The 20,688-nt window shown below is 37.9% G+C and overlaps 1 protein-coding gene across 1 annotated transcript in view; it reads right to left on the bottom strand.

The window, feature by feature from the left end:
- sorcs2 (sortilin-related VPS10 domain containing receptor 2) overlaps positions 1–20,326 on the bottom strand; it is a 369,722-nt gene extending 349,396 nt beyond the window's left edge. Inside the window, exon 1 of the mRNA XM_088918653.1 lies at positions 19,151–20,326. Within this exon, the coding sequence (XP_088774779.1) occupies positions 19,151–19,492 (342 nt within the window). The 5' untranslated portion in view covers positions 19,493–20,326. The remainder of the gene's footprint in view (positions 1–19,150) is intronic.
- Between the last annotated feature and the right edge of the window lie 362 nt (positions 20,327–20,688).

The following is a 20,688-nucleotide window of genomic DNA, read 5'->3' as shown; positions in this document are numbered from 1 at the left end:
TGTCTTCCAATCGAGTCGAGTTGACATTGGAAGCCTGCCACACCCGGACTGTTAAACCAACGCATTAGCACGTCAAAGCCCATCGAGGGTATTGAGCCAGTATTGCCTTTAGTATTCCCCCCTCTCCCCTCAATTCAATTCAATTCAAGGTGTTTTATTTGCATGACAGATGGGTACAAGCAGTGTTGGGTATGTATATTGTAACGCTTACGGCAGACAGGCACTGTGTAAGAGCCGGCGCACCAGAGCAGCGCACCGAGGGAGCGTCTGCATTTCTAACTTAGTTTTTAAAATTAGTCAAGCAATATGAAGCATCTCCTTTTACTTAGTGCCTGAGCATAAAAAGAATAGGAGCATACTGCAACGCGTGTGAAGTCCATAAACGATATTAATTTTGGAACTTAAACATACAGTATATGGCTGGTCTCGGTACTTTAAAGAAAACATACACACCAGTATTCCATTTCTCCTAAACATTTTAAGCATCGAAGTCTTTAACTAACGCGATACCGGAGTCAACAAGCATACTTTTAGAATTTGATTAAAAGGGAATATAATATGGAATCGCGTATCTCAAGAAATTAATAACGATATAATTATATTCATGTTGCAAAAGAACTGCAACGGACATAAAAACTCCCTTGCTTTTAACAGAGCGTTCCATAATTTCTAACTACGAAAATGCCAGGTGAAAGGATTTGTAAACATATTTTGTTAAAGCAAGTCAGAACCCATTCAGAGCCTACATTACATTTTAGCGTTTCATTCTGAGCAGAAGACCCTCACACCTGAAGAAGGGGGAGGTGTTTTTCGCTGGAAATCTCGCCTGCTTCTACTTTACAACCGGAGTGCTGGCTGTGACGAATTAAACCGGTATTACAGGTTACAATCACAGACCATGTGACATGGGAGTCAGGAAACTAACACAGCGCCACCAGATTTGATAACGCTATGAAAACGCTATAAAATAATGTGACTAGGCACAGAACAAGTTTACAGCACAGTACAAAAATGCTGACCATGACTTTAGAAGCATAAATTGCCTTACACTCAATTTAAACACAAGCTGTCTTTAGCCCTCTAAGGTGGTTCATACAGAAATGTAGAGATCCAGGCTCAGAACACACAGCTTCATTAGCGAATACATATGCAGGACAACTAGAGAAGACGTTTTACAGAGGATGGATTTTTAGAAACATCCCATCAGTGACATCACTGAAGTCAACTCCTAGGTACTGTAACTGTCGTGTGGATAGTTTCACAAGAATCAGACAAAGGTTTAAGCATCGCTTGTTCTAGATAAAACTGCAAAAAAAAACAACAACCCATAATGTACTTCTTTGCGGCTCTGTTTGCCCAAATCATATATTCACAACGTGAAATCTAGAAAATAATATTACGTAACCAAAATCCGCAATATGGAAACAGAACCTGTGTAATTGTTGATAGATGATGTACTCGTAACATTTTTTCAAGACGAACTACAACATTTAAAAAATGACTTGTATGTACTTGATATCTCTAATCAATCCACGGGTCCCAGCACGAAACGAAAGTAAAACGCATACCGTTTCGCGCTTCTTATTAGTTGCTCAAAAGTAATTTGACCGTATGAAATGCATAATATAAACCTAGAAACATATACGTGAGTAGTACTTAAGCACTGTAGTATCGGTGTTAAGACATACCTCTCAAATACTGTAAATCAAGTTAAAAATATCTCAAGATTCTGGTCATAATGAAACCATGTTTCGTGTATGTTTTCTTTAAAGTACCGAGACCAGCCATATACTGTATGTTTATGTTCCAAAATTAATATCGTTTATGGCCTTCACACGCGTTGCAGTATGCTCCTATTGTTTTTATGCTCAGCTACTAAGATTTCCCTTCAGTGGTAAAATTAGATATGAATATTCAATACTTAAACGGGCACAGTTAAGACATTAAATATACATATACATACTGTATACAGTACAGTTTGCATACGGTAATATGTTTATGTCCCTAAATCAATCTCTTTTATGAGCATGTGAAAGGCATGGTGAATCACTGTACTTTGCATGATTGGAAAAAAATGCGTGATTGCGAAATGCTGTGGCGTTACTTTTACAAAGACGGTCAATGAAAAAAAGAATGTGGACCAGGGCAATACTTTGAGTTTACAGCTTGTCCAAGGTCATTTATTATTAATACTATTATTAATATCTTCGTTAAAGACTTTGATGGCTACAGCTCAAACATGAGAGGTTGAGCTTTATTAGCTCCACCTTGCGGAAATTCCGGATACTATTATTTTGCTAGCGGTATTTACCGGTAACTCGCGGTATTTACCGGTAGCTTGCGGTAGACTGCGTACAGCGTACCGGAAAATAATGCGGTATCGCCCGCGCATTTTGAATGGCTGCATCTGTATGCTTGGGATCATAGTCCTGTTGGAATGTGAATCTTTGCTCCAGTCAAAGGTCTTTTGCCCACTGAAGCAAATCTTTCTGAAGGATTTGCCCTAATTTGAGTCCATTCGCTGTTCCCTCTTGCCCCAGTCTCTGCCAGTAAAAAGCATCCTGATAAGATGTAATTGCTCCGAAGCATTTTTCAGGACCCTCTGCAGACGGGAGAATCCGGAAGGGAGACGGAAATCCAGACGAGACAAAACGAAACAAAGTTAAAAGCCGGAACGGGATCTAGTGCAGGGAGAGGGAATAAAAATGGGGATAATGGGACCTGGCAGTCTGAGCCCTGGACTCAGCTGGGTCAGGACGCTGACAGGAGGCCTATGCCCTCAAGCCGTGGGCGTAGGGCGACTTGGTGGTAGGCGGGGCTCCGGGCGTCCGTCTTCCAGTACAGAGCCTGGAATAGAGTGAGCGTCTGGCTTTTAAGGAGGGGCTGGATTGGAGGCAGGTGTATATTATCAACTAAAATGCGAAAGAGCTGGAGCGCCCTGAAGAGGAGGGATTACAATCGTGACAGTAATAGGTGAAGAAAGATATGAGATGTGAAAAGAGGTTCACCTAACTTCTTTCTGCACAAAGACTTCTCTTGGTACAACATATTCCATGCCTCAGCGCTTTTGAGTTACAGCAAGGACGGGAGTTAACTGATAAGAGATTCCAAGTGTGATTCCATTCAAAGTGTTCAAGGCCTTGAGAACGTCCGAACACAGATGGTCTTCTCCCCATTACCATGGTAACAGTTTGCGTCAGAAACGGCTGAAGTTGGTTATATAAACTGAACTTCTCTGCACCTATAATCTTTGAACAATTGCAATTGTATTGTTCCTTGCATATATGCAATAAAGCTCACCTGTTCAGCTTGATCTCGAGATCCAGGACTTATTTGTTTGTTACAGCATAGGTTTATTCCATGCTGAAAAGACAAGAAAGAAAACTCAATGTTTCGGCTGTGGAGCCTTCTTCGGGTGTAAGAAAGATAGAGCAGTCAGCAAAGATAAAATAGCATGGGAAAACAAAAGCCAGGAGAGAGGAGGAGGCAGGAGCAGGGGAGAGGCAGAGAGCAGTGGTGCGAGGCCATGAGAGGTGAGGAGAAGTGTGAAATGAAACCTACAAATGAATAGAGAGAATTAGAAGAAAACAAGTCTGTTGTTGAGAGAAGGGAGAAGGTGTGAACCAAGTTTCAGGATAATTTTAGTTTCTGATGTCTCTGTTATAGGTGTCTACTATCTTTAATCTTCACAGCCCTAACATGTTCTCGGAAACAAAGGAGACTTGGAGACCGCTTCAGAGAACATATTAGGGCTGTGAAGATTAAAGATTTCTGCAAGCCCATAGTTTCTCATTTCACCTCTGATGGCCATGATCACACTGATCTCAAAGTGGGGTTTCTTAACTCCTATCGCAGAAAGACATCAGAAACTAAAATTATCCTGAAACTTGGTTCACACCTTCTCCCTTCTCTCAACAACAGACTTGTTTTCTTCTAATTCTCTCTATTCATTTGTAGGTTTCGTTTCACACCTCTCCTCACCTCTCTCGACTTCGCACCACTGCTCTCTGCCTCTCCCCTGCTCCTGCCTCCTCCTCTCTCCTGGCTTTTGTTTTCCCATGCTATATTATCTTTGCTGACTGCTCTATCTTTCTTACACCCGAAGAAGGCTCCACAGCCGAAACGTTGGGTTTTTTCTTCTCTTTTCCTTTGCAGCCTACACATGCTGATGCAGCTACCCACCTGAACTACAGGTACTTCATCCTGATAACATGCTGCGTTTATCACCATGCTTCATGGTAGGGATGGTGATACATGGGTTATGAGCTGTGTTCGGTTTGCACCAACCAAATAGTTCAATTTTTGTTTCTCTCCCATAGAGGCTGCAGTAAATCAGTGTAGTATGGCAGAGATTGTTATTCTCTAGACAGGTTCTCCCATCTCAGCCATGGAACTTTGTTGTACTGTAAAGGGGATCATTGGGTTCTTGATCATCAAAGTCCTTCTTGCCTGGTTCCTCAGTCTGGGAGGACAGCCTGTTGCCCGGAGAGTCTGGGTGGTTCCATATTCTTTCCATTTCCTACTGATGGACTTGACTGTGCTTCTGGGAACTTGCTACATCCCAGATATGATGGTTTTATGCTATATCTATGCTTCCTCAAAATTCTATCAGGAAGTTGTAAAGATACAGTAGATCCTTGGTTTTCATGTTAATAGGTGTATATTAACATGTATATCTAATATATAGAGGTGTATTTCTTCTGAAATCAGGTCAATCAATTGAACTGAATACAGGTGAATTGAGGACCTTGTAGGTGTAAGGCTGCAGCCCTAACCACCATGCCACCCTGTCATATTTTCTAAATGATTCATGTATGCCCCCTCTCTGTAAGCTAACAGAGATAAGCAAAGAGCAAATTTCTGTAGTTAAAAAGAGCAAATTTACCTGGAGTTTAAAAAGAGAAGTGACATTTGCACAGCGCTAAAATGCTTTGGGAGTCACAGCACAGTTTGTCTTCACTAATGCCCATTACCGTTTTTCCAAACTGGCTTCAAGAAACTGTTCACACCATGAACATCCTGTGAAATGTTTGGCCAAGCCATTTTTTTAGGGCTGCAGTTCCAGAACAGAAGCTAGTGGGCAAACAGTCCAACAAACATCCAATCACTGACAGGAGGTGCTATTGAGTGGCATGTACTGTATATGAAGACACTTTTCTCTTCTGCTGTGGACTCCATATCTGTAATAACAAAAACCTTTCTTTAGCCTTGCAATATCAAAGAAAAAGTAGATACCCTGAACTCCTGAAAGAGATTTTTACTACAGGAACCACTATGAAGCCTTATATTTTCATAATATTTTCAAGTAATTCTCACAGAACACTGGTTTAAGTGCACCTGCATGACCACACTTCCTACTGCAGGTGCTGTATTTATTTTTTACTAAATTAAAAAAGTGCACTAATATTTCAGACTTTCATTGCAGACAGAACAGTTTTTTTTTGCTTCGCTGCGATGCGAAGGACATAAAGCTTGCATAGTGTATGGGAGATACCAAATACAGGATGAATATGATAACAAAAAAACAGGTTTCACCAGTCTGAGATGAAAAGAATAAAAGAAAACCCAGTGCAGAACTTCACAGACTTTTATCTTGTTTTAACTCATCCGCAGTGACATCCAGTTCATCCAGGACTGGACAATGTATTTGTATATCAAGAGCTAATCTAAAGCTGACAAAATGTTGTTTTTGAGATTTCCTTGACAATGGTGGTGTTGATCTCTTTCAGGAAAATGTTATGAAACCAATGTGTCTTTTTTTTTACTGAATACATGGCATCTATCTTCTTTCTGATTCATCTTTTGTCATTCAAGTCTATATACCATATATTTAAACAGGACAATGAACACTGGAATGTCAAACAATTCTGTTTGTAACAAGTGTTTAATTAAATGTTGCAGTTGTTAAAAGGTTGAAATAGTGGTGTAAAATAATCATAAAAATAAGTATCTTACATAATTGTCAAATAAAATGTTACAGGTAACAAACTTTTCCAGTATCATTAGAAATTAAAAGTCTTCTCCATTTCCTGAAGGTAAAATATAATGTATAACACATTAATTAATTTCATGGAATTAACCCCTACTTTTTCCTTATTAGAGTCTATCATATGTAGACTCATTAGGAGGATAGAGGTAAGCTAACATCTGATTCTTCTTGCTCATCAACTAGCCTGTACGTTCCCCTTCAAAATTCATGATTCCTACACTTGAAATAATGCTTATTTCATTGCTGAGGCCAGGATCAGTGTCTGTACAGCTTAAAAGGCTGATAAAATGTTTGTTGTTGCATTAGAATAGTGAACAATTTATTAGATGAACAATTTCTTTTCATAGTACACACTTATGACTAAAAAATAATCCTTATTTTTTCATGATCAATTTTATAAAAGTATTTTACAAGTCCAATTCTCTGAAATGTGAAAATCCAAGGGTACTGACTGGTATTCTCTCTTTTCAGCATACTCTAAGTATATCTTGTAGTCACACCTGGTAACATAAGAGTAAGCAAATGGTGGATTCATGTTCTGAAGATGAAAGAAAATATAATAACCCTGAAAGAAGAAAGATTTATGCATTGCTGAGGTGTACACTATCAAAAACACTACAGATGTTTCTTTGAACAACCAGACAGAAATGTCTAATGATGGTGATTCACTTCCACCTTAAAGCACAGTTCTGCAAGTTGAAAGAGTATGGAAATGTATTGTAATGGTCACCTGTCAGACTAACAGCTAGCTACAAAAGAACTGAAGCTAAATATATTTACGGGTCTTCAGCATCTTACTGTTTTCTGTAGTCTTTAGCAAACGTCTAGTACATTTCACACCTATTTGTATAAAGCACTGCAGCCTTTAAATACAGGTATTAGTCAACTTTGTTAGAAATCAATGTAAGGTCACAAAGTGCCCAGGGGTTAGCCTAAATGTTGTGCATTACCTAAGATGGCTAAATCTAATATACAGTACCAGTTTCGACTTAACAAAAACAGTCAAAATCATTGGAATCCAAGCTTCAAATTTCATCCCCTTTATTAACTGTTGACATACTTTGTTTCAGCCACAAGAGAAAGGCCTGTATTGACACTCTTGGCTTACTTAGATCTTTGTTTTTCCCTCTTCTGATTCTTCTTTAGTTACGTAAAAGCCAAAATGAATTGATATAGAAAATAGACAAAATGTGTGCATGAATGTAAAAGTTTGTGTTTGTTAGTGTGAGCACAGAACAAGTGATTTTTAAGATTTAAAGACACAACAGCTCTGCGTTAAAACAGAGAGAACTGATTTTGCCTTCTTGGGGGCAATTCACTGCTGGGCATGTTTGAAGCAATGCTAGGACTTTTCTGCTGAAACCACCTACAGTACTTGTGTGAGGATTTAGTGTACTTCGTTCTGCTTTAGTCCACACCTTTTCCCAAGAACTCCAACACAGACAAACAATAGGGCCTCACACTCATATAAGTATTCTAGTTACAGTAAACAGTCATTTGAGGAATTTCATTAACTTGGCTGACCACACATTACATTATTAAATACACAGGCCCTACACAGTGAGCATGAATTTTAATTATTTTTTTGTGAAATTAAATTACAGTCAGCATTAGTTATGTGGATGAAACTCCAGTTTCACCTGCATCCCCCCAAAAAAGTGAATGGATTGAAAATGATGAACATTTAATGGAACATTCGCATTTGTACAGCACCACGAACTTTCCCCAGCCCACTTTACTGCAAGCAAATACTTTTGAAGGCACGTATAAGGCAAACTTTGGTGCCAACAAAGGAAACAAGAAGCCAGTATTAAAAACAAGGGCAAAAGCAAAGGAACTGTAATACATGTTTATAGACAAGTAAATATTTCTTATGTGAGCAGCTCAAAGTTTTGTTTTGACTGTTACTAGGTTTCACCTCAACAACCAAACACTACTTCCTTTTTGCACTTTTTACGAGGCGCATCCACAGTACGAAATCAGGAGGATGTTTCTGTTTCATGTCTCTGCAGCTACAGTTTGCATTAAAAAAGTGCCTCAAAAGCACATTTGCTCTGATGGCTGCAAATATGCCTTAGATGCAAAGTACTATCTACTTTATAATAATTTATCACATCCATCTGACTTCTACTTGTGTTGCACTTTTGTTGCTTTCCAGTATCACCGCATCTTTTTTCTTAACCTAGAATTTACTCTGTGCCATCCACCATCTTCAACTTCCCTCACCAGACAATTTCACACAAAACCCAAGCAGGACAACTTCAGGTTTTGCGTGTCACCACTCCCTTCATGCTCCTCAGATCGGTGTAATACATGCTGGGTTTTAACCTCTTTTCAGTCCTATAAAAGAGATTATATATTACAGGCTTGCCACAGTGCATTATGCTAAACATGTTATGCTTTAATCATACAATAACCTGTAGTTCTGACTCATTTTCTCCTTGAATACAAGGTCCTATATATACTGTACAGTATGCTCACATGCAAAAAGACACTTACAGAAAAAGACAAAGGTGGAAATAATTAGGTATGCTTTGATTAAAACAAAAAAAGGGTTTCAGCCAAATTTACATTGGATGACAAAAGAAGAAAAAATGTTGTTTAAATTGTGAAAAACACAGAAATAAATATCTTTCCCTATTCAGAATTAAGACAAGTGCCCACTTGTATAATTATTATGGTGAGTATTTTTATACTTTGAACACTAAAGATGGCCAAGGAATTTCTTCTAGCAATAAATACAAATGAACACTGATCTCCTGAAAATGTTGGTAGATTAGTACTGATGAGGACTGAGGATGGAGTGCATCAGGATTAAAATACAATCTGACTGTGAATCCAGTAAAATAATCTAGATTATGCCATTAGCAAATGGGTCTTAAAGCCCCCTGATTTCAGTCCTCAGTTTTGGGACTAGAGAGCAGCCTATTCTCCATGATTAAACTGACAAAAGCAATAGTATGGACAGTATATGTATGATAATTTCTATGTGGGAGGCAAAGGGTCTGGCCGAGTTTGTAAGGGTCTCAAGACCCTAAGTAACCACTGACAAAAAAAAAGAAGCACTCCTTAAAATTAAAAATATGCAGTCTTTTAATTTCAGCAGCAATTTTGTTGAACTTGTATACTTGCCAGCCCTGTCAACCCAACTGGCTAATCATTGTCTGGCTCAAAGACTTAGTTCTTCAGGGTGCCATTTCACAATTCACTACCTAAATAATTAATCACAGATGCAGAACTGATTTTTTATCCTGTAGTGTTTTTATATTATTAGCTTCCCTTGGCAATGTCTGTTCTCTTTACCCTTGGCATTGTCTGTTTTTCTCCTTATCCAAGGTATTATTTGGTCTTATCCTTACATTTAAATTTGTTTTATACTCTGTTTTACCCCTTGCATTGTTTGTTTTCCTCCTTGCCCTTTGCATTGTTCTACAACTTTGCTTCTAAATATGGTATTATATTTGAATGTAATGTTTGATCAGTCCACTGTCATTTTCACACCTGAAGAAGTCTCCACAGCTGAAATATTGTGATTTTCTTTTCTCTTTCTACTTCTCAGCATGGAATCATCCTCTACTTTGCTCCTTTTCAGCTCGTAACCCGACATTCCTCCCCCCTCTTCATGCTGTAATTTCCTTCCTTTTTGTCAGCAGATCAAGAATCTGGACACTAAAGTATTACTGTCCAAGTACAAATCCCAAACGAGTGTCTTAGTGTGTTTTCCAGAATGTTGCCATTGGATTTACTGGAATAATCTCAAAATCCTGTTTTTATCTTGTCTTTACTCTTGCAGCTGGCTGTGTGGTGTCTGGTCAAGTACTGTATTACCATGACTTCACTTGACACACTACATGCAGACACTCGTCTCACAAAGTCTCAGACCTGCACAGATACAAGCATGTAACTGTTTTAAATGTGAAGAATTCAGTAACTTCTGAAATTTTTCATCTACGTAATATTACAGTGTGTTCCATTGCCAGCACTAAAATGTAGTTGATCTGTGGACTTCATTTTTTATTTTTTTGATTCTGAGATAAATGGCTGTTAACTAATGGACTGAGAAACAAAACCTGCAAAACAAAACATCCAGAAATAATCGTTAACAATTACCAGTTAGAGTATTACTCCTGTGATTTAATTTCCTGATTATGGATTTATTACACACTATCAGATTCTCAAATTCTCAATTTAGATTCTAATGACATCTAATGATGCAGGAATAATCCTGAATTTGATTAGCTACCATGATCAAAGCCATACTCCAAAGATGGCTTTTAGAAGTTTCAGGGGGTAAACAAAATGCTCTTTACAGGAAATGTCAGATACAGTTTCAAATGTAGGGATAAATCAGATAAAATAAAGATTCTGAATTCTCTTTGACACACCAACTCCTGGTCCTCCTTTAACCTTTGTTTTTTTATTTCATTTTGTCTTGTCAGGCTACGGGGAAAAAACAACCACTTGAGTAATGGTCTTGTCTACAAGCTAATTCTTTTCAGGGTAAATGAAGACAACTGAACTCGAACACTGCAACTTTCAGTCTTGCCTTTATGTCAAAGGAGCTGATGACATTATGAGAATGTTTTTTCTAACTCTTTAAGTGTCTGGTGTTTATTTCCTCTTAATACTACACCATTGAAAAGATCTAAAGTTTATTTTTACACACCTGGGAAACATCAGTGAGTGTACATAAAGAATCTCTTCATCTCTGTAATTTTACTCTGCATAAGGGTCTTAGTTCTTCTCTGAGCCTCACTTACAGTACAAATTGACAAACCATCTTTTTAGAACAGACTATGAAATGTGAGTTACAGTACATCTTCCTCCTGTATGTAAGGAAGCATTCTCTTGCATGGTGTGGTTCTGCAACTGTTGTATTATCTTTCACTATTCCAAAAAATTACTATATATATACTGTATAAAATATAGCCATCCTCTGCAGTCTAAACACTGAATCTGTACAAAGGTTATACTTTATTAATTTTCTCAAATTAAAATATATATATTTGCATTGGAATTTATAAAACAAAATTTTACTTTTCCCTTGAAATCACACATTTTTTTGGCCAGCTTACACTATGCCTCAGGGTCAGCCGTAAATGTGTGAAGCCCGGAACACAGATCAGCCAGATAAAATGTCTTGTGAAGATAAAGAGATCAAGAGTCTAATCCGGTGATTTGGTCCAGTTCTACCACAGAGGTCTTAAAGTGAAGCTGAGTGACAGGCTGCCACGTACAGAAACAGGAGACAAAAAGCTGCTTCCTTAAGGGCTGTTGGGAAGTTAAAGGCCTTGTGGTGGTTAATATACAAGACCTGGAAATAACTAGGGTGAGAGGGGGTTGAAGATGCCGTGATGTTGGTCTCATGACAATATGGACTGCAGTCAGCTGGTAGCTGTAGCTGGAGGAACCAGCCCAGTATAACTTCAGAACAGCAAGCATGGGATAGAAACTGCCATTACATACACATTGGCTTTAGGTGTGTCCTTCAAAGAAGACTTTTACAGTATCTTTGATGTCTGTGTTTTTAGTCTAGCACTAATAGAGAAGTAGAGGCAGCTGCCCACACTGTACAGACATGGGATAAGTGTTTGGGCACACATTTTGCACGCCACAGCAATCGTGGTAGGGATAAGCTCAGGGCTGGTACAGTGGAGAGCCTAGAGGCTGGAGCCCTAATCACACAGGTTTTGTCCCATTTTCATCACATCCCTCCGATAATTAATATAATATAGCTTTAAAAAGATTATCTATTAGAAGACCATTAAGACCATCTTCAAAACAAGAAATGTGTCTAGACTTTAGGTTTCACTGAAGACCTAAATGAATTGCAAAAACATTTGACAAGCCAACTAGGTAATGTATTATTTATATAGTTAATGCCACTTACGTGAAATGAGTGTATGCTGAGTGAACACTAATTAGAGAAGGCTGAAAGTATAATACATGCTCCTGCTGTGGGGATTGTAGATGTGCATAGTATAGTATCTCCATCTATTTCTGGCATTTAAGAAACAGGACTCTCATAATGGACCAGAATGGTTCCATCTCTAACACTCTACTGTGGCAAAGAAGGTTTTTAAGAGGCTGAGCCCCACCGGAATGGATTTAGTTCCGAATTGTGAACAGTACCTAAACTTGGCACCATTACATTTTAGCCCTCCTGTTTCTGGAGGCAAAGGGGGACATTCAGTTTAAAGAAGGGTGATTTTTTCTTACTTCAGTTGCCAACAGTGTGCACACCTTTTGCAAATAAATAAAGAATTACAATTGTGGCAAAGACACTGCACTTCACTATTGACATTATTTTCAAAATGGTCATGTTTACAGTGTCTAAGTTCAAATAGCAATTCACATGGAATACATAGCCTAAAAAAAGAATGACAATACTGTTCCACACTATCTGTGTAATTTTTTAGTCTTTTACTGTTGCACTGTGTTTGCATCTTTACTCACCCAGCTTGTGCTAACCTCATTCATATTCATGACTTTAATGTACTAGAACATAAGAGCATAAGAAAGGTTACAAACAAAAGTAGGCCTTTCTAGCTTGTGTGGTAATTTGTATCTAATTGATCCAAGGATCACCTCCAGCCGTGTCTTGAAGAAACCCCAGGGTGTCAGCTTCAATGACATGGCTGGGTATCATGTTCCACACTCCCACAACTCTTTGAGTAAAGAAGTACCTCCTGCTCTCAGTTTTAAATGCACTTCCACATAGGAACAACCAACATATTTACTTTATTATTTTTTTAAGTTTATTCTCTGCACATACACATTACATACTCCATTTACAATATATGCAGTAGTACACTAGATAATGGCTTCTACTAAGCAAATAAAGAATTCTTTGTAAATTATTCACACTACATGTCAGTTATTGTCATATAATTTTTCAAGTACATAATACCGTGTTCTTTAAAAGCTGCATAACCTTTTTACCACAAAACATCAAAATATAAAAATACAGAAGTCATACATTTTAATTGTGCTTATTTGTCCTAGTATTGTTGCTGTTCCTACTGTGCTGTTTGTAGGATATCAAAATGATCAGACATACAGTACTGTATTAACAGCCTTAAGGTAGTTTTTCAAGTTCCTGTTACAGCTACAATTATTTTCATTGGATCTCTGCTGTTTTTTTACAGTATTGTGTCATATATGTAACTGTCCATATTATACACTTCATCATGATTGGATTTTTAATTGCCTGTGAATCTAATAATAACAACTCTTCTATTTACAAGACTTCCTGCAGGCACTTGATATTATTAGTCCTGCACTTTTCATGCTTACTTAACTATAGTAACAGACATGTTTGTGGTCACACATAATACAAGTTGTATAGGCTTGAGATAAATAATGTATGAATCTTTTGAAAACAGATATAAACCATTTTGTGAAAATAGGGATTATTACATAAGTTAAAGATGTTTAGCCGCAAAGCTGAAGAGGTTTAGAGCAAAGTAAAACTGGCATGTGAAACAAACAAGTGTCCTACAGTGTGTGTGGCTTATGATGTGGAGCTCAAGAGGCTTGTCCTAACTATCTTCACTTAGTATAATTTTAAATTACTATACTTTTCCCTGAAAATGGCCCCTATAATCATATAATTTGAGGTTTATATAGGTCAAGAACAGCAATGGTTGGGAATTGTATGAACCCATATACTGAAAGCTATCTAGGTCAAGACTTGAACAAGTCTTTTTCTAAAAACGTACTGCACTCTAAACACTTGTAAAAGTATGGAAAATAAGGATATTAAGCAAAATATATTATGTGTGGCCATCCCTGGGAAGTCCTGGTCATAAGTTCAAACACAACATTTGTTTTGTTTCACACAAATTGATCATTTCCGCTTCACATTCTACTAGAGAAGAATGCAATCCCCAGCTACAGTGATAACGAAGCAAGCTTTTCTGGATTTGAAGATGAGCAAAACCTTTATTTTCCATTATTTTCTTTGGTGGTAGGAGAAAAAACCATATACTCACAAATATAGTTTCATTTCTAATATATTATTCTAATATAATATTTAGAACAGGTTGCTGTTTATATCGGTTTAGAATGGAATTCCCATAGACAGTGGGGGCAGCATACAGTAGCATGCTGGGTAAGTCTCTAGACTTGGTGGGTTGTGCTTTCAAGTCCCTGCTGCAGCAGACACTGTTTTTGTACCTAGAGTGATGGTCTTCACCCCAGTGACTCCAGTCCACCCAGCTGTAGACACGGCATTGCTTTGGGTAACCCTGTGATGAACTGCAATCCTGTCCAGGCAGGAGTCATGTGCTCACTGCCTCACACCTACTGTAGAAACCCAATAAACTCTGGCCTGATGGACCGCTGTGTGTGGCTTGAATACAATTACCTATGTGCCATATAGTGTTATTCACAGAAACACTGCTTTTATGCCTCAGTCGTGATTTTCCATTATAATAAAGATGAAATATGAAAGCATATATATATATTTTAAATATATAACATATAGATTTAAAATTTTTCTTCTAAAATAGTCTTGCATGGGACACCAGAATATACAATAACCCGACTCTTTAAATTTTTCTGTTCACAAGCTCGCTATGAAAAGGATATTGTTAAAGTACATTACTACCCCAAACCATGATTATAACTCAAAAGTAACCACCAGAGGGATGTGTCTTGTTCCCTTTATTGTACATTTTGTATACTAATGAGTGTAAGAGCAATTATAAAGGCATCTTATTAACATTGCTGGTGACGTAGGCCTTGTCAGCTTGTTAAGAAACAGAATATCACCCGTGACCTCATAAATGATCAAGATGATGATATCATACATGATTTTAGTGAATGGTGATTCTCCTTGGAGTTACTGTAAATGTTTCAAAAACAAAAAGAACACACCATTGAGCTTAGGAAAAAATGCAGTCCCATTCCAAACCACCGCAATAAAGGCTCACATTGGATGGGTTTTTGATGACCATTTATAAAAAATGTCAATAGCAACTTGTTGTTTTTTAAGGAAGCTTAGCTTCTTTAAGGTGTATAGACCTATTTACCACTTCTCTACGAATCTTTTTTCAAAGTGTTTTAACAATCTTTTATCCGTTGTTTTGGGAACATCAGTATTACTAATTGTAATAGGTTGGAGAAAACAGTGAGCACAAGTAGCAGACTCAATGAGGTAAATCAGATCAACCTAAATGCCCTCTAGAAACAGAGGGCTGTAAAGAAGGCTAAGACCATTGTGGAGTGTGTGTCTAACCCTCTCCAATGTGAATTTACACTACTCCCATCTGGGAGATGCCTCTGTGCCCCAGGATATATAAAAATAGAGTTAGGAAATCATTTCTCCCACCTGCTGTTTAACTGAAAATAATTCAGATCATTATCTGGAATATTGCTTGTCCTGACCTCTTTGTTTTTGATGGTTGATATTGTACTATTGCATTGGACTCTGTAGCAAAACAATTCTCCCCTCAAAGGGGTTAAAGTTTGAATTTGAAAATGACTGCATTTGTTAAGTGTTTTTAAATATTAAAATGTCTGGAGAAAAGCTTTATGTTACAGTACATCAGTCAGGGATCATTCCAGAACCTAATCTTAACCATGCCTAAACCTGAGGTGAGTCCGTAACCCTGACAGCTTTTACAGCTAACACTTCAGTAAGTCTTGTTTCTCTTTTCTCTGGCTAATGTTTGGGGCAATATGTGCTTCTAATTTTGCTTCTTTTTGTTCTTTCTGATAACACTTTGAGAGAGGTGTAAAGAGAAGCGTTATTTGGCATGCTGACAGAAATCTACATTACCTACGGTATATCTCTAAAACAAGACAATACCATTTAGGATAATACTAACTTGACTGCATTGTGCAGCATTCATAATTCCAAACTGATAATATACCATGGTATTGGTTACTGTACCTTGAATAACCTAAATTTCATAAAGATTCAATATTAAAGTGCAGTAAAGTGAGAGACAATGTATTGCTCATGTTTAGAGATCATCTGGAAGCTCAAAAATTCACATACCTTCACAAAAAAAATATTAATGAAATTGCCTGCATAAAAAACAACAATGTTAACAATCCTATTTAACAAGGAATGAGGTGTGGACTCACAAAGTAATCTCAACAGTATTGCATCAACCTGCAGCACCATGTCTGTGTCAGAAAAAATACTTTCTCTTGACAAATTTTACCACTTAAAGAAAAAAAGATTTGAGAATCAATCATTCCTTTCTAGTGCCAACCATGAGGGCAGGCAGGAATAGTTAGTCCAGTGATCTTACACATTTCCTACTACTAGGATACAAACATGACAAAATCCAGTTTCCTCCACAGAGAGCGTTTTCCCAGAATGCAGGAGCTGCTCAAACAAATGGCTGGAAGCTTATTTTTAAATGGGTCTATGCCCAAGACAATGAGTCTCTCTAACATCTTATAATGTTAATTATTATTCACAACTCAGCACTTACCTCTCACTTTCACAGAAGCATAATGTTATGTTTGCAGTTCTTCCACACAGTCAACAAAGATTTCAAAGATGTACAATCAATGCTACTCATGCTCATTGAACTATCATTGCTTGCACACTCTTTGCTCAAACACAAAAAGATTTTATTATACTTTGAGGTTCATGACAAAGAGCTAATGCATTCTGCAACTTCAGAATATGAAAAGCCTTAAGGAAAAACAAGTAAGACACAGCATTGCTTTTAACATTACTAAAAAATGACAAAATAATACCCACTGTACCTGACACAATTCATTTTCTTGTAGTCAAATGAACTTTTCTAGTTTTGTTTTTCACAATTAGAAATTGTATTTACCATGAGGTATAAATTCAACTTTAATTACGTGCAATGAAATCTTCCTCACACTCTGTTGATACTCTGATTTAGAATATACACAAACACCTGGAACATACATTTTGAAACACCAGTACCAAAAAGTGCCAAAGAGAGCATGCACAGACAAAAGCGAGTGTGCACAGCTTTCTGATGTCTGCCAGCATGTTACTTGCACTAAGACACATGGTGAAACATAATCAACCTTACATGTGCATGCACCAAGCCCTTGTCAAGTTGACATTAGCCAAAAAAATCAAAATCTGAAAAGTTCAATATTTTGGACAAATCAGTTTAGTATTTAAACAAATCCTTATTAATTTTCCTGAGAAATTCTCCTGAACATTACAGTGTTGCAATGGCTTAATTGTTGTGTGTTGCAGTGTAGAGTTGTCAATAGCTCATTTGTTCGTTTTCAGAGTAGCTTCACTGTAAAATTTGTCCGGAGTTTAGCTTTTCCACAAGACAACGTACTGTACAGTACGTTCCAGGTTTTCTTGCTCCAGAGTTTTCTGTTAGTGTCTCTTTGTTTTTCAATTACTCGGTAGAGAAAAGGCTGCTGCGGTGATCAGTTAATTGTCCTGTTATATTCAATGTAGCACTTCTACTTACAGTAAAACAGTACTTAATTAAATTGAAATGTCTATACACCACTCTATTTAAAAAAAAAGTCTGTACCGTCATAATTATCAATGTGTCACAAAAACTGCCAACAAAAAACTTCATCGGTATTGGTAGTGTTTCGATTAGCAAAGAGATAATAAACATTTCACTAATTAAGTTTACGGCCATATTCATGTTTTCTAACAGTATTCCGCAAAGTAGAGCAGCCCCTCAATTCATACTGCGGTATCTGTTATTCCAGTTTAAACTGCCAGACAAAAGGACGGTTGCAGACTCCGTTAGTATCTAAATCGTGATACAGAAATAAAACATTTACATTTCAAGTATGTCTTCAGCATGCATTTATTGTGTTTACTTCATAAGAATGGGTGCGGTCTTTAAAAATAGACGGTACCAACAGTAAGCCGAAAAATTATGTTATAAATGGTGAGGTAATTGTCTTATTAACAACTGTTTGACAAGAAAATACCTTTACCATCAGAGCCTACAGTATCTATGGCTACAATTTAATACTGTATCAGTGCCGATATTATACGGCTGAAAACTAAGATCTATTTTTCAATACGTTACAGGTTATTTAAGGGTGTGTTATGACAGCGAAATAGCGTGGTATAGAGCGAATACGCGCCTAGAAAATGTGATAGTGCTAAAACACTTAGCCGACAGTGAAGATTTAAATGACAGAAAGGCTAAATCACTTCCAAGTCAACGATTAATGTTCGCGTTTTAGCTTTCCGCGGCTGAAATAGATACAATCCCCTTAAATGTGGATCTCCTGGATGTCCCTCCGAGACACCATGATGAGATAAGACCGTGACTTGCCGATACTTTCGACAGAGAAGTTCTTACAGAGCGTCGGGGAAACCCGTGTGGATTAATGAATACACTACTAAGTTTTTTACTTCGGTTATTCTTCGCTTTACAAGACAGGAGAACTGGGAGATACTTCTCATGCGCGCTATGATAACTCTCGACAGTGTGTCGGTCTGCACTAGGATGTTCCCGAAACTCACGAAGACCAGAACAGTGCAAGAAATAATAACACATCGTCTTTTTCATCGTTTAATTCACATATCTTAAGAAAACGATTTTGTGGTCAAAAAGTGAGAGGAAGCCACAGGTGCTTAATTTGCTCTTCATCTGTTGATCATCTCGTTTGTTAAGTCAAAGCTTTTAATATATTAATAACTTCATTTGTATCGACACGTTAGAAACAAACTCCACTGTATCGGTTTACTGTCACTAACATACAGCACCGGAGATTTACTACAGTGTAGTTTAGTACTATACCTGTACTACAGAGAAACTAGTTCACAAGAACAGTATTCTTTAAAATAATGTGTGTCATGGGTGGTTCAGCGGTACAGGTAAGCTGTTTGCATCTAATTCCGCATACTTCTTTTCGTGCAGGGAAACCTTGAACACAGACAAAATGTGATTACTTGAACTGAAATAAAGAATTCACTAGCAGTAAAAGTAATGGGAAGGAAATGTAGCACGGAGAAGTCCAGAGTGCTGAAAGCGCTGAGTAGTTGTGGCAAACGCCTATGAAGTTGGCGTTTTTCTCTAACGGGGAATAAACTATTGGAAGAGTGTTGGCAGCGATGGAACATATTTGCATGAGCTGTCATGGTGACCAGAAGAGTGTGTTGAGTGAGGAGACGCGATGCACCTATGACACGCATGGAAAGATAAGGTTCAGATCGGTACTCACACTGCTGTTCTCTCCTGTCCAGTGCACCATTGCTTGGTTATGGGTTGCATCTCCTTTGAGCACGAACGAACTGCTGAGCAGAGCGACTTTATCTTGGGACAGGGCTCTCCTAAAGCGCGAGGCTCCCATACCAGCAGCATCTCCATCATTGTTAGCAAAGCTTCTCCTCAACACACCGCCGCTACTATCAGGAATCCCTGCCCCGCTTGTGCGTTTCAAAACACCGCTCTCACCCTGCACGGGATCCAGCAAAGACATCCACGCCGAAGCCCACACCGCACAGAAGTAGAGGTGCGCGGACAGGCGCCTCTTAGGAGAAAGAGATGCCCCAGTTTGCGCCATGATAGCGCTTTATCTGATACTGACAGCGACTGTGATGTGAATGGAAGATAGATAGATCCACTGTAAGAAGAGAAGGAGGTAGGAGGGATTGTAACCAGAGCGAGGGTATATATTAGAAACAACGTGGTCATTTTTTATGTGCAGGATAATGAACTGTAATGGGAAAAGTACTGCTGCCACCTGGCGCTAAATCGTTGCAACGTGACTTCTGTTGCAAGTGCATTGCAGATCGCGGAGAATTAATTTTCTGTATTATTTTTGTACTACAATACTGTACTCGCGTCTGTACCAATTCAGTCTGGTAACTAAGGCTGTATTTTATAATTTTAAGACTGACCACTGGGTCATGGACACTCGGGTATTTATTTGATGCTTAATACGTTTTAAAAATAACAATGCAAATTAATTCTAAATTCCTTAGTATCTGTGACTTCTTCGGCTCGACTAAGCCTTTTAGTGGTTAATTTCATGTATTATAAAGTAAATGTTAAGGCATAAATGTCAAGTTTAAATCGAATTCCAACTCAGCCCACGGTTTTATTTTAGAAAAGAAAATGGGATAGAAATGTTTGAGCAGTATAAAATAGGATCGTGTACTTGAAACAGAACTGATTGCTAGTTTTATTTTTCCAGTCTAATTAAAACTTTTGACATAAAATTCTTGACTTTTGGCTTTCAGGTCTAATCAGCATGTCTGCACCTTTGTTTTCTAAAGTATTAATTGGAAATTAACAGGTTTTAATTGGAAATTGTCGAGTTTATAGAGGTTATATGTTAGGCTGACCTTTAATGTATTTTCTTCAATCAAATAATTCACAAATATATTTTCGCCCTGAACCTGAATCTGTGTTCTGCTCGTTTCTCTGATAACTTTCCGTGAAGCAGGTTTAAGGGGAAGTGGATTTATGATTTCTATTATTTTTGATGACGGGCCATGCTTTTACCTCTTCTGTATCTACGAATTATAAACCACAACACGGTTTCCCGATTTTATGCTGTCCTTTCAAGCTTGGCACTTCATTTATGCAGGTTGCAGGAAATCCTCCTTATTTTGCGTTTTATTTTCCTTTTCGCCTCGTCTTGACGTATTCCTAAATGATTGTTTATAGCGCTTTATAATGTGGCTGGTGGAGCTGCTGAATTTTCCTCCTGCCTCACAGGCAACCGCTGTCAACAAGCAGGCCCCGATCAGGAAG

Source organism: Atractosteus spatula, chromosome 1 (assembly GCF_055471065.1).
Source record: "Atractosteus spatula isolate fAtrSpa1 chromosome 1, fAtrSpa1.hap1, whole genome shotgun sequence".
NCBI classification, from domain to species: Eukaryota; Metazoa; Chordata; class Actinopteri; order Semionotiformes; family Lepisosteidae; genus Atractosteus; species Atractosteus spatula.
Note: the sequence above shows the minus strand (reverse complement) of the source record. Positions and strands in the feature narration are given on the sequence as shown.